At 41.3% G+C, this 14,862-nt stretch overlaps 1 protein-coding gene across 1 annotated transcript in view; it reads right to left on the bottom strand.

The window, feature by feature from the left end:
• The window catches only part of LOC118362438 (E3 ubiquitin-protein ligase NEDD4-like), a 41,234-nt gene extending 31,774 nt beyond the window's left edge, over window positions 1-9,460 (bottom strand). Inside the window, exons 1-4 of the mRNA XM_052482012.1 lie at window positions 9,214-9,460; window positions 7,175-7,248; window positions 5,624-5,702; window positions 5,492-5,530 (exon numbers count right to left, since the gene is read on the bottom strand). Coding sequence (XP_052337972.1) covers window positions 5,492-5,530; window positions 5,624-5,702; window positions 7,175-7,248; window positions 9,214-9,261 — 240 coding nt within the window. The 5' untranslated portion in view covers window positions 9,262-9,460. The remainder of the gene's footprint in view (window positions 1-5,491; window positions 5,531-5,623; window positions 5,703-7,174; window positions 7,249-9,213) is intronic.
• Window positions 9,461-14,862: the final 5,402 nt, after the last annotated feature.

The following is a 14,862-nucleotide window of genomic DNA, read 5'->3' as shown; positions in this document are numbered from 1 at the left end:
ACATTTTCGGCTCTGTCCTTGCTGCATTGGACAGAGTTGGAGTGGACTGGTCCCGCGCTGTCAGCCTGGCTACAGACGGCGCGCCATCCATGGTCGGAAAGAAAGCAGGTGTCGCGACAAAGTTCAAAGACAAAGTACAAGCCCTTAATGGAGGAGATCGTTTCTGGACATTTCACTGTATTTTGCACCAGGAGGCATTGTGTTGCAAGTCGCTGAAAATGGACCACGTTGGAGGTGGTTGTTCGCACTGTAAATTTCATCCGGTCCAGAGGTCTGAACCATCGTCAGTTTGACAAACTTCTCAGCGACAGCAACATTACCCACAGCCTGCCATACCACACTGAAGTGAGATGGTTAAGCCGAGGCGCTGTGCTGAGGCATTTCTTTGATCTACGAGAGGAAATCGGACAGTTCATGGAGAAAAAAGGAAAACCGGTGTTGGAATTACAATCTCAGGAATGGCTACGGGACCTTGCATTCTTGGTTGATATTACTGAACACTTGAACAATCTGAACAAAATGTTGCAAGGCCGCAAAAAGTTGTCACACAGTTTTCTGACAACATACATGCATTTAAGTTGAAGCTGACTTTGTGGGAGATGCAAATGGCAACCCTGCCCTGATTTTATCAGTATCTACTACCAGGGTACCCCAAATTAACAGCCCTGGCTGCTAAAATTTTGTGCATGTTTGGGACAACCTACCTTTGTGAACAAATTTTCTCAGTGATGAATATCAATAAAACAAAAATGCGTTCAAGGCTCACAAACAAGCACTTAAATGACATTCTGAAAGTGACAGCTAGTCAGGACATGACACCTGGTGTTGATGCACTTGTACAGGCCAAAAGATGCCAAGTTTCAGGTACAAATACAAGTCCAGACTAGACTAACACCTTTAAAATGCTGCCTTAGATACTGTTTGCATTGAAAGAATACAGCTCTGTGAAGATGAATCCTTACTGTGGTGATTTAAAAAATGTGCACTTTAATGTTAGTCAGCAGCTTCAAAACAAAAGTTGTGTGATGGAATTCTACTGTTCATACAACTCCATACATTTTCAGTATGTATTGTATGTGTATGTATGTTTCATGTATGAAGTTTACAGATTTACAGGACAGGCGAACACTTTCTTCATTACACATTTAAAATCACTCTCCTTAGTTTGTAAGGTGTACGCAGGGATTACATTTAGATTTTATATGCGTATGTGTAAGTGGTTTAAAAATTCCTTTCTTTAAAAGTCTCATTTAATCTTAAAGTGCATTACTATATTTTTCAGTACCAATTAAAGTTTTGTGCCTTTGTACAATCAGTGGGATCAGTTGCAATGCATATTTGTGAATGATAAAAGTAAATTGCACATTTGTCTAAGGAAATATGAGGTGTTTCATGAAATGTTTTGTAAAAGGATAGTTCATTAAATTTCAATATTTTCCTAATGTTCTTGTGCTTCTTTACACCAAAACAAAGGAAAGACATGATATTTTGGTTATTTATAGCAGAGTATGGTATAATTTTAATGGTCCGGCCCACTTGACATCTCCCTAGGCCGTATGTGGCCCACGATGCGAAATGAGTTTGACACCCCTGATCTAGAGACAGCAGGAGCGGAAGAGATACTCTCAATGTTCGGCTATGACAAGCCAACTGACATTCACTCCTGAGGTGCTGACCTGTTGCACCCTTGACAACCACTGTGATTATTATTATATGACCCTGCTGGTCATCTATGAACATTTGAACATCTTGCCAATGTTCTGTTATAATCTCCACCCGGCACAGCCAGAAGAGGACTGGCGACCCCTCATAGCCTGGTTCCTCTCTAGGTTTCTTCCTAGGTTCTGGCCTATCTAGGGAGTTTTTTCTAGCCACCGTGTTTCTAGTCATGGCCAAAAGTTTTGAGAATGACACAAATATTAATTTCCACAAAGTTTGCTGCTTCAGTGTCTTTAGATATTGTCAGATGTTACTATGGAATACTGAAGTATAATTACAAGCATTTCATAAGTGTCAAAGACTTATTGACAATTACATGAAGTTGATGCAGAGTCAATATTTGCAGTGTTGACCCTTCTTTTTCAAGACCTCTGCAATCCGGCCGGGCATGCTGTCAATTAACTTCTGGGCCACATCCTGACTGATGGCAGCCCATTATTGCACAATCAATGCTTGGAGTTTGTCATAATTTGTGGGTTTTTGTTTGTCCACCCGCCTCTTGAGGATTGACCACAAGTTCTCAATGGGATTAAGGTCTGGGGAGTTTCCTGGCCATGGACCCAAAATATCTATGTTTTGTTCCCCGAGCCACTTAGTTATCACTTTTGCCTTATGGCAAGGTGCTCCATCATGCTGGAAAAGGCATTGTTTGTCACCAAACTGTTCCTGGATGGTTGGGAGAAGTTGCAAAATTGTGAGTGAGCCCACTCCCTTGGCTGAGAAGCAACCCCACACACGAAAGGTCTCAGGATGCTTTACTGTTGGCATGACACAGGACTGATGGTAGCGCTCACCTGGTCTTCTCCGGACAAGCTTTTTTCCGGATGCCTCAAACAATCGGAAAGGGGATTCATCAGAGAAAATGACTTTACCCCAGTCCTCAGCAGTCCAAATCTGTACCTTCAACTTTAAGAGACGGTCCTGGCGCTTGCTGGATTTCCTCGGGCGCCCTGAAGCCTTCTTCACAACAATTGAACTGCTCTCCTTGAAGCTCTTGATGATCCGATAAATGGTTGATTTAGGTGCAATCTTACTGGCAGCAATATCCTTGCCTGTGAAGCCCTTTTTGTGCAAAGCAATGATGACGGCACGTGTTTCCTTGCAGGTAACCATGGTTGACAGAGGAAGAACAATGATTCCAAGCACCACCCTCCTTTTGAAGTTTCCAGTCTGTTATTCGAACTCAATCAGCATGACAGAGTGATCTCCAGCCTTGTCCTCGTCAACACTCATACCTGTGTTCACATGATGTCAGCTGGTCCTTTTGTGGCAGGGCTGAAATGCAGTGGAAATGTTTTTGGGGAATCAGTTCATTTGCATGGCAAAGAGGGACTTTGCAATTCATCTGATCACTCTTCATAACATTCTGGAGTATATGCAAATTGCCATCATACTGAGGCAGCAGACTTTGTGAAAATTAATATTTGTGTCATTCTCAAAACATTTGGCCACGATTGTACACCTGCATTGCTTGCTGTTTGGGGTTTTAGGCTGGGTTTCTGTACAGCCCTTTGTGACATCAGCTGATGTAAGAAGGGCTTATAAATACATTTGATTGATTGATTGATTGATATTTGGAGGAAGCCCACTCCCCAATAGCACAGTCCTCAGCACCACAAATGGCTGGTGACCAATGTCAGCTGTCAAAGCTAAAATCAAGCTCCACTCACAAGCAAAGATAGCCCTGTGGTATTCTGGCTGGTTGGCTAAGACAAATCACAAACAGGTCCTTGAAAACTGATAGGTTTCGCACCAAACATGGCTACTGTTTCAATCCATCGCTGACTGGACTAATGAAAGCTAATTGGATCCTCCATCTGCTGACACCCATCTTTAATTACAAAACCCATCCCATTTGGCTACCCTGCCAGCCCAGGGGGGCTAGAGCGTTGGTCTAGTAACCGGAAGGTTGCAAGTTCAAACCCCCGAGCTGACAAGGTACAAATCTGTCGTTCTGCCCCTGAACAGGCAGTTAACACACTGTTTCCTCTCAATGCTTAAAACAGAGAGAATGATCTATAAGTAAAATACGTCAGAAAACCACCTGGCAGAGCTGGGAAGGGGCGCACAGGGGCATTGTAACTAAAGTCACTGCCCCCAGGCATTTCATGACCACTGGAAAATGAAATGTGTTTCTGTTAAAATGGGCCCTCTTGCTAAATGAAGCCATTATTGACACTGCCACGTTGGTAAGGTGGGCCAAATAGGCCGCAACGCCTGTAGAATATGAGTGCGTTCGTCAAATATAACTTGTTTACTTTATATGATTAACTTCAAAAGAACAATCAAAGGATAAAGATAAGAGATAGGCTAGGGAATCAGGTGTTTAAAAATATATTTTGACATTGGTTGGACACGTTATTTTATCAAGAAGGTTCTATATAGAGTTCCAGGGCAGGTATAAACATAATAATATTCACATTAGGGACAAGTACTACAAAGTGCAGGGAGCTGTTAGACATATACAGCTGTTGTAACACTAAGGTACTGATTTACTGTACCAAGAAACCATGATGGAGAAAGCCCTGAATAGACTGTAGGAGATGGAGAAATCTCATCTGGCATGGTGACGTGATTGTTTTTTACATTTCAGATGACTGGGAGAGTGTTGAATCATTGTCCAGGGCAATGAGACATTGTGCAACACTGCCATCATTTCTAGACATGGCTAATGAGTGTCTAAGGCTTAAACATAGTGGATATTTTAGTGAATGTGTGCAACTATATATACACACACACAAAAGCTTCCTGCTCAATGTCCAGGGCCAGAGAAATTAAAACATTTCAAATATCTCCCTCGGTCTCCTGGCAAGATGGGCCAAGTCTCCTGCTATGTGGTACATCCAGATGCAGGTAGAAGTTACCCAGCTCTCTGCTTTTTCTCCACATGCAGAAGATGTGGTTTTCTCCATCAAGATTACAGTTTTGCAACCACAATAGGCTTAGGAATCCACCACCCAAACAACCTGCTCTTTTCAAAGTATTTTTGTTGAAATAACGAATTCAACCTCCGTCAGCAAAAGTTCCAGCTTTTGAATTGTGCCCTTGAACACTAACATTTCAAATTCATATCTGTGCCCCCATAGCTACTAAAAAAGAGTTGTGAATATTTATGTCTGTTCCTCCACCGTAGAGGATCAACCTAATGAAAAACAATCAGGACAGAAGGACCTTGCTATACGCAGCTCTCCACACAAAAACCTCAGAGCAAAGACTCATGTCAACACCAGCTGACTCACAGAGGCTCTGTTTCACACCTTCAGTTCAACATTCAATCAAGCCGTGTTTACATGCCCAAGATAGGAACATGGGGCAACAATAGTCACAGGATGCTGTATGGGTCTTACTGACCAATCACAATGCCCAACACAGTGGAGGACTTCTTGTTGGTGCTCATTATGTACAGACACCCATGAACATTGTGAATTTTTTTTCTTTTTTCAAAAAACACCCATGTCTGCAGACATGAACATAACATGTTTTGCGTTCTGACTTTTAACTTACTGTTTGTGAAATGTTCTCCCAGTGAGAATCTGGAGCAGTTTCAAACACTAATAGGGAACATATTACTGAGCCGTTAGGGCTAGGAAATAAGGCTCCAGTTAATTGTCCATACTACATGGAGGCATGCAGCAAAAAGAGATGAGATAAAGAGAGAGAATTGTTTTTTGTTTTTTTAGAAAGGTTGAGTCTTAAATGTACTCAGAGCCCTGGGTAAAACAGAAACTACACACACATTCACAATGCTCTTTTTACCATACATTTGACTTACCCTGAAAAAGAATTCCTCATTCCACTTCGGATCCAATGTCTGGAAATGACAATGCATTTAAAATGTAAATAGGATACTTACAAAACAAACAAATAAATGCTCTGTACTTATTCAGCTAGCGCAGTTACTCACCTTTTTAATTGTTTTAGTCTGAAGACTTGTTAGTTCTCCATTGACAGGGTCATAAAGGGACACTCTTGTATATGGATCACTGTGATAGAAAATAAAAAGACAACGCTCAACTTGTTGTCTATCTGTCCCTTGGTGTGCCCAAAGATCAAACGAGGGAACATCTCAGCATGTAACATTATCCCACAGGCCATATGGAGCACAAACCAATGATGTCATCGGAACCATAACTAGTTGCACTGAAAATAAACGACTGATCTTTTACAATGGACATGTGAAGAAAAAAAAGTGTTTATTCGACAGCACTGCCTTGAGGGGAAATGGTGGGCTTTTTAGGGGAAAGGAGTCTGGAGATTCTGGAGCATCTACTGTATGCAAGGGCACAGAACTCCTGATTATAGCGCCATCTTAAGGTTGCACAGGACAGTTACATTACGGTCTAAAGAGAATTTAAGGAAAAATGTAACAATTTAAGGAACGCATGGAAGATGACATAAGCCTACTTGATATGAATAAGAATATCATATTTTGAAGTGGGTACACAAGGTTTCTTCAAGGCCGTCTTTCAACCCACTGCTACGGTGCTGAACTTTCCATTCAACAATGCAAAACAGGACCACAGCAAATATTATCTGTCTGTGGAACAGCACAGTTTGAAGATGATTTTGCAAGTCTCAGGTTTTTGCACTCAAGTTTGATTAATAATATTCAATAGGTATTAGGCAAATAAGTTTGTATTTCTAAATGCACAGTGCCTTCAACAACCATATAGTATAGTATGCACATGCACACCACTAGGTCCACAATGTTGACTAAATAAAAAAAGTTCCACACACATGGGTTCATTACCAAGTGTTTACAGTACAAACTGATAATCAGTTTGCTGTTTATAATGAAGTGGGTAGATGTGTAAAATGATTGGGGCAATAGACCTGCTTATAAACTCTAGACTCTAGTGTTTTGGGCAAAATAGCACACAGAATTGTAATAGATGATTTAGGAGTCCAATAAGTTAGGAAGGTTCCACAGTCCACACTAAGGATCATGTAGAATCAGAATTTAGTATTTTATGGTATAACATGGCCAAAAGCATGAGTTTCCTAAAAAGGGAGTGTACCAAAGATAGGACACCGTATTTTGGTAAAATGAGACACCAGAATTATACAAAGATACTGAAGCAATCCTCGCTAATATGAGCCTGGTTACAATTCCAACCAAGTGGGTTGACCCTATGGGTGCAATCAATAGGGTTTTTGCATTTCACTCCAATGACCCGGGTTCGCTTCCCTGGACCGCTGTTCGTTAAATTGGTGTCAGAATTGGGATTGCATCAGAATGTAAGGCGGGATGGGACGTACGAGTGGTCAAAACACAGGGACGTGATTTTGCGTTCGGAGGGGGCAGTGAAGCTATCCTCGCTAATATGAGGTTAACTTCTCTGTCCCACCATTCACTATAATACCATTAAAAAACAATCTTCTGAATTTGTTAAAGTGATACTGATAGATTGGATTATCCATTTGAAGACATATTTTCCTCAAAATCAAGACTGACCTGGCTCCAAGGATATCTTTCTTGGCCAAACCAATTCCAGCTATGACTTTCACTCTCAGAATTCTAGCCTCATTCTGGAAAAAAACACAATAAGGACATAAATCACATTAGTTGCTGCTTACAGTGCAAAGTGACTTTATCCACATTTTGTTACGTTACAGCCTTATTCTAAAATATTTCACCAATCTACACAAAATACCCCATTATGTCAAAGCAAAAGCAGGTTTTTAGAAATGCTTGCTAATGTATTAAAAATAAAAAAACTGAAATATCACATTTACATAAGTATTCAGACCCTTTACTCAGGACTTAGTTGAAGCATCACTGGCAGCGATTACAGACTCGAGTCTTCTTGGGTATGACCCTACAAGCTTGGCACACCTGTTTTTGGGGAGTTTCTCCCATTCTTCTCTTCAGATCCTCTCGAGCACTGCGAGGTTGGATGGAGAGCGTCACTGCACAGCTATTTTTAGGTCTCTCCAGAGATGTTAGATCGGGTTTAAGTCCGAGCTATGGTTGGGCCACTCAAGGACATTCAGAGACTTATCCTGAAGCCACTCCTGCGATATCTTGGCTGTGTGCTTAGAGTTTTGTCCTGTTGGAAGGTGAACCTTTGCCCCAGTCTGAGGTCCTGAGCAGGTTTTCAAGGATCTCACTGTACTTTGCTCTGTTCATCTTTCCCTCGATCCTGACTAGTCTCCAAGTCCCTGCCGCTGAAAAACATCCCCACAGAATGCTGTCACCACCGTGCTTCACCGTAGGGATGGTGCCAGGTTCTCCAGACGTAACGCTTGGCATTTAGGCCAAACAGTTCAATCTTGTTTTCATCAGACCAGAGAATCTTGTTTCTCATAGTCAGATTCCTTTAGGTGCCATTTGGCAAACTATCATGTGCCTTTTACTGAGGAGTGGCTTCCGTCTGGCCACTAACATAAAAGCCTAATTTGTGGAGTGCTGCAGAGATGGTTGTTCTTCTAGATAGTTCTCCCCATCTCCACAGAGGAACTCTAGCGCTCAGTCAGAGTGAACATTGGGTTCTTGGTCACCTCCCTGACCAAGGCCCTTCTCCCCCAATTGCTCAGTGTGGCAGGGTGGCTAGCTCTAGGACAACTCTTGATGGTTCCAAACTTCTTCCATTTAAGAATGATGGAGGCCACTGTGTTCTTGGGGACCTTCAATGCTGCAGACATTTTTTGGTACTCTTCCCCAGATCTGTGCTGTGACACATTGCTGACTCTGAACTCTACCGAAAATACCGACCTCAAAGGGTCTGAATACCTTTGTAAATAAGGTTTCTGTTTTTTTATTTTAATACATTTGCAAAAAAATCTAATAACCTGTTTTCGCTTTGTCATTTTGGGTTATTGTGTGTAGATTGCTGAGTTTTATTTATTTTCTCATCCATTTTAGAATAAGGCTGTAAAGTAACAAAATGTTGAAAAAGTCAAGGGGTCTGAATACTTCCCAAATGCAACACTGTAAATATCAGTTTAAATTATGTTAACTACATAAATGTTACTTACTGTAAATGACGCACAGGAATATAAAGTGTGGTTTTCCACGTGGATACTTATTTGATCTCAAACATTCAAGATCAATTTAGGCCACATTAATAATAACGTGATAATAACTCACATGACTCCTTTGGGCAATGCTCTCTGAGTTTATAGCCAACTGACATGGTTAGTTGATAATTCAATTAATATATTGTATTATCTATAGGTGGTCAAAAAAATGTGTGTTAATTAATCAACAGTAGGCCTATACAACGATGACAGCTACCAGATAGCTGATGACGTACTCAGTGACCATCAACTGTTACACATGCTAACTAGCTAGCTAGCTGGCTAACGTTGCTTCGATAAAATGGATATTGGTATGTTGGGACTTGACTGTCCAACTCTAACAGCTTGGTTGACAATACCCAAAGAAATGTAATGACAATTTAGCTAAACACTTGGATATAACGGATTTTGTCTGCCCACGTAGCCAGTTGGTTAATTAGCTAGCTAGTTAGGTAGCGTTAGCTAAATATTTACCTCATCAGTCTGAAGTCCACGGACCTCGGGAAGTGCGGCCATACTCATATACTCAGCCCCGTAGTTGTCCTGTAGCTCGATTAAAGTAAAATGTACAGAATTTTAACGCTGTAGGTGCTCCTCCACCAATTCACCTTTCACTAACAAATGAACTGTTCCAAACACAATTATGGTTAAAATGTTCAAATGTGTCGTGCGTTGTTCTCCACCAACAGGATCCTGACTCCTCTCCTCCCCTCCGCTACCACGCCTCCACCCCTACGTAGTAATTCACGAGAACGTGATGTACAATGTATATAAAACGTTGACACAAAACAGCCATCACATAACATCCGGTGGTTAGTGCAAATTGTTGTAACTAATAGTTGTGCATCTTCACTTCCATTGCAGACCATGACAAATAATGTACCCATTTCAAATTTTGTAATGTTGCATCATTTTCCAAACCACTGAGACTAGCCGAATATGGACAAAAAGAGCCTAACTTTACTCCTTATAGTCCAAGGACCTTACATGTTCTGTTCAGAGCCGAATTGGCTCTGGCAGCAAAACAGCCAAATACTCCATCTAAACGTGAGTTGATTGTCAATTGCGGTACAGTTCTATACACGTAAAGCTCTCTTTAATATCACATCCAAATACTCCATCTAAACGTGAGTTGATTGTCAATTCAGGTACAGTTCTATAAACGTAAAGCTCTCTTTAATATCACATCAAAATAATTTCACAAATCTAAAATAAACACTTACTGTACACCGTTAACAGTTACAGCCAACAGTATTTTTTGTGACAACACCTTTGTTGCATCCATCTTCTGTTTACACACAGGTGTTCTGAAACACAGATAGGTAAAGTAGCATAAAGTATGCCCCTCTGTCTTCCGCCTTTTTAGAATGGCGCTGGAGGGAAGAGCAAACGTTTTACATTGGGCTTTTTTGAGCTGATCTTTAAAAAAAAATTGTACATGATGTTTCCGCCATCATTTCCTATTACCGAATAAATGCTTTCGGACATCAGAACAGCGATCACTAACCTCGATTTGGATGAGGATTTCTACTTCAAAGAGTTGACAGCGAAGGACATAATGCTCATCCGGACCAGGCCCAAATCCCTGACACTCGAAAAAGGAAGAGGCGGCATTATAGAGGCCGGATTGCGGAATACGATGAGACTACGTCAGCGAGTGGATAAACCGCCTCTACACATTCTATTGTCGAACATGCAATCACTGGAGAATAAACTGGACGATCCCCATTTGATACTACCCTATAAACGTGATCTGAAGAACTGTAGTATCCTGTTTGAGTCATGACTGAACAAGGAAAATATAACTGGAGCTGGTTTTTCTAGTGCGTGATCTCTAATATTAAGGAAGTCTCAATGTTCTGCTCGCCAAGAATACCTCATGATAAGCTGTAGACCATACTATTTAGAAAGAGAGTTTTCTATACTTTTCGTAGCTGTCTATTTACGACCACAAACTCATGCTGGCGCTGAGACTGCAATCAAGACTGCAATCAATGAGCTGTATAGGGCCATAAGCCAACAAGAAAATTCTCACCCAGAGGCGGTACTCCTAATGGCCGGTGATTTTAATGCAGGAAAACTAAAATCCATTTGACCTAATTCCTCCAGCATGTCACCTGTGCAACTAAAGGCGAAAACATCTCTAGATCATCGTTACTCCATACAAAGCTCTCCCACGCCCTCCATTTGGCAAATCTGACCATAACTCTATCCTCCTAATTCCTGCTTACAAGCAAAAAAACAAACAAAAAAAACAGTAAGTACCAGTGACGCACTCAATACGGAAGTGGTCCTAAGCTACAGGGCTGTTTTTCTAGCACAGACTGGAATATGTTCCGGGAAGTTTACCACATCAGTCCCTGACTTCATTAAGTGCACCAACAACGTCATCCCCACAATGAACGTACGTACATATCCCAACCAGAAGCCATGGAATCCAGGCAACATCTGCACTGAGCTAAAGCTGCTGCTTTCAAGGAGCAGGACACTATTCCGGACACTTTTAAGAAATCCTGCTACATCCTCCAATGAACCACCAAACAGGCAACACGTCAATACAGGACTAAGATCAAATCCTACCACGCCAGCTCTGATGCTCGTCAGATGTGGCAGGGTTTGCAAACTATCACGGATTACAAAGTGAAACCCAGTCACGAGATGCGCATTGACACGAGCCTATCAGATGAACTAAATGCCTTTTATGCTCGCTTCGAGGCAAGCAACACTGAATCAAGCCCAATATTGGGCTAAATGAGCCTAACGTTACTCCTTAGTCCAAGGACCTGTTCTGTTTAAAGGGCGTATTGTCTCTGGAATCCAAAACAGCCAAATAATCAATCTAAACGTGTATTGATTCTCAATTGTGGTAAAGTTCTAGAAACATAAATCCCTCTGCTTTCATATCACATTAAAATAATTTCACAAATCAAAATACACACTTCTGTACACTGTTTTAACTGGTTTTAATACTGTTGCAGCCGACAGTATTATTCAGTGACAACACGTTTGTGGCGTCCGTCTTCCGTTTACACACAGGTGTTCGGAGATCCAGATACTGGAAATATGGCAGTGTGGGAACACTAACACTATGAAGGGGTGTTTCAATTTAACTTTTAATCTTTTAATCATTTTTCTCTGATATGAAAGATGAGGTCCTTGTGCTTCCAAAACCATACCGCAAGAGATCGTGTTTATGTTCAGACCGAGCGTTGCAGCTCTTAACAAAACTCCCCTCTACAGAAGACGCCTTCTTACAATGACTGTGTAATGCAACTGAGAGTCTTGATCAAGGGCTAGAATTAACTAAGCATGAGAGCACCAGCTGTTCTGGATGCCTGTGTGATCACACTCTCTGTAGCCGATGTGAGTAAGACCTTTAAACAGGTTAACATTCACAAGGACAGACGGATTACCAGGACTCGTACTGAGAGAATGCGCTGAACAGCTGGCAACCTCTCCTAGACCCAGTCTGTAATACCTACATGTTTCAAGCAGACCACCATAGTCCCTGTGCCCAAGAATGCCAAGGTAACCAGTCTAAATGACTATTGCCTCATAGCACTCACATCTGTAGCCATGAAATGTTTTGAAAGGCTGGTCATGGCTCACAACACCATCATCCCAGACATCCACTGCAAATTTGCATACCACCCCAACATATCCACCGATGACGCAATCTCTATTGCACTCCACACTGCCCTTTCCCACCTGGAAAAAAGGAATAGCTACGTGAGAATGCTGTTTATTGACTACAGCTCAGCATTGAACACCATAGTGCCCTCCAAGCTCATCACTAAGCTAAGGACCCTGGGACTGAGCACCAACCTCTGCAACTGGATCCTGGACATCCTGTTGGGCCGTCCCCAGGTGGTGAGGGTAGGCAACACCACATCCGCCACACTGACCCTCGACGCGGGGGCCCTTCAGGGGTGTGACCTATCATGGTCCAAACACCGTTGCAGTGGTGTAAAGAACTTGAGTAAAAAATACTTTTAAATACTACTTAAGTAATTTTGGGGGGTATCTGTACTTTACTATTTCTTTTTTGACTACTTTTACTTCACTACATTCCTAAATTTACTCCATGTATTTTCCCTGACACCCACTTGTTGCATTTGAATGCTTAGCAGGAACAGAAAATGGTCCAATGCATGCATTTATCATGAGAACATCCCTGGTCATCCCTACTGCCTCTGATCTGGCGGACTAAACACACATGCTTTGTTTGTAAATTATGTCTGAGTGTTGGTGTGCTCCTGGCTATCTGTACATTTAAAAAATGGTGCAGTCTGGTTTGCTTAATAAGATATTTGAAATTATTTATACTTTTACTTTTGATGTGAATCAGGCCTTCATGGCCAAATTGCTGTAAAGAAACCATTACTAAAGGAAACCAATAATAAGAGACTTGCTTGGGCCAATAAACACGAGCAATGGACATTAGACCAGTGGAAATCTGTTCTTTGGTCTGATGACTCCAAATTTGAGATTTTTAGTTCCAGCCGCTGTCTCTTTATGAGACACAGAGTAGGTGAACGGATGATCTGCGCATGTGTGGTTCCCACCGTGAAGCATGGAGGAGGTGGTGTGATGGTGCTTTGTTGGCGACAATGTCTGTGATTTATTTAGAATTCAAGGCACACTTAACCAGCATGGCTACCACAGCTTTCTGCAGCGATACACCATCCCATCTGGTTAGCGCTAAGTGGAATTATCCTTTGTTTTTCAACAGGACAATGACCCAACACACCTCCAGGGTGTGTAAGAGCTAGTTGACCAAGGAGAGTGATCGAGTGCTGCATCAGCTTTTTTGAGATAATGTTTGAGAGAATGCCAAGAGTTTGCAAAGCTGTCATCAAGGCAAAGGGTGGCTACGTTGAAGAATCTAAAATATATTGTGATTTGTTTAACACGTTTGTGGCTACTACATTACATGTGTGTTATTTTATAGTTTTGATGTCTTCACTATTATTCTAGAATGTAGAAAATAGTCAAAATAGAGAACCCTTGAATGATTAGGTGTGTCCAAACTTTTGACTAGTACTCTACATATTACCTCACCTACCTCATACCACTGCACATTAACTCGGTACCTGTATTCCTTGTATATAACCTCGTTATTGTCATTTGATTGTGTTACTAGATTTTATTTAAAACATTTTTCTTACTTTTTAACTTTCATTGTTTGGGCCTGTTGTATTGGGCGCATGTGACAAATCAAATTGAATGTTTTCGGAAACAAGCGCTGTAACATGCAAATATGGCCGTGTGGGAACCCTAACCCTATAAAAGGTGTGTAGTAATTCAACCATAAAAAAAAGTATCATTTCTCGCTGATATGTTAACAAAACCGTACCACACGCTTCTGGGCTTTTAACAAAACTCATCAGGCCAGAAGATACTATCGTCAATAGGAGCTAAAGGTAGTTAGCATCTATGAATGGGTTACCTTGAGACAAGCATTACTTCGTTATCATAATTTAGGAAACCGGTTGAATGACACACAGGTTAATCCACATCCCATGAGATGGACGAAAGGATGTTGTTCACATTCAAAGATACCTGATCCAACTGACCTTGCTTAGAAGTATTTTTGTTCATGCCGTCCCTCGCTGGAACCTGTACAAAAAGTCAAGAAATTAAAAATCAGTAAAAAATATTGGACTTGGACTATACTTTTTAAATTCAGCAATAGTGTTCTACAATGATCATCTTGTTCAAATCAAGGCGACAGCATTGTAAAATGTAACATTAGCTCTCAACTTCAGCCCGTTTCTGTTTAGAAGGGAGTACGATGAGTGCACTGTATAATAAATGGGAGGATATGTCCTCTACCAAAATATCTTGGGCTTTTTGGAGAGGTAGTTCACTTGCCCTGGGTTCAAGCCTTGATTCAGCTGTTCTCCCTCAATTACCACACATTTACAAAATCACTGAACTACCACATCATTGGGAATTTTACAAGATTCTTAGTTCAGTATCAGCTAGTTAACAACTCCAAAAACAGACAATGGAGTGGGACATTGTATTTACCAGACCAATTACACAGTTTGCTGTTGCACAGTAAGTAAGTAGTCTGTTCAAGTTGGTTGATTACATAATGGAACATTCTCACCAGCAGAA

This window comes from Oncorhynchus keta, chromosome 2 (assembly GCF_023373465.1).
Source record: "Oncorhynchus keta strain PuntledgeMale-10-30-2019 chromosome 2, Oket_V2, whole genome shotgun sequence".
NCBI classification, from domain to species: domain Eukaryota; kingdom Metazoa; phylum Chordata; class Actinopteri; order Salmoniformes; family Salmonidae; genus Oncorhynchus; species Oncorhynchus keta.
The sequence above is the reverse complement of the archived record's forward strand: the minus strand, read 5'-3'. Positions and strand labels throughout refer to the sequence as shown.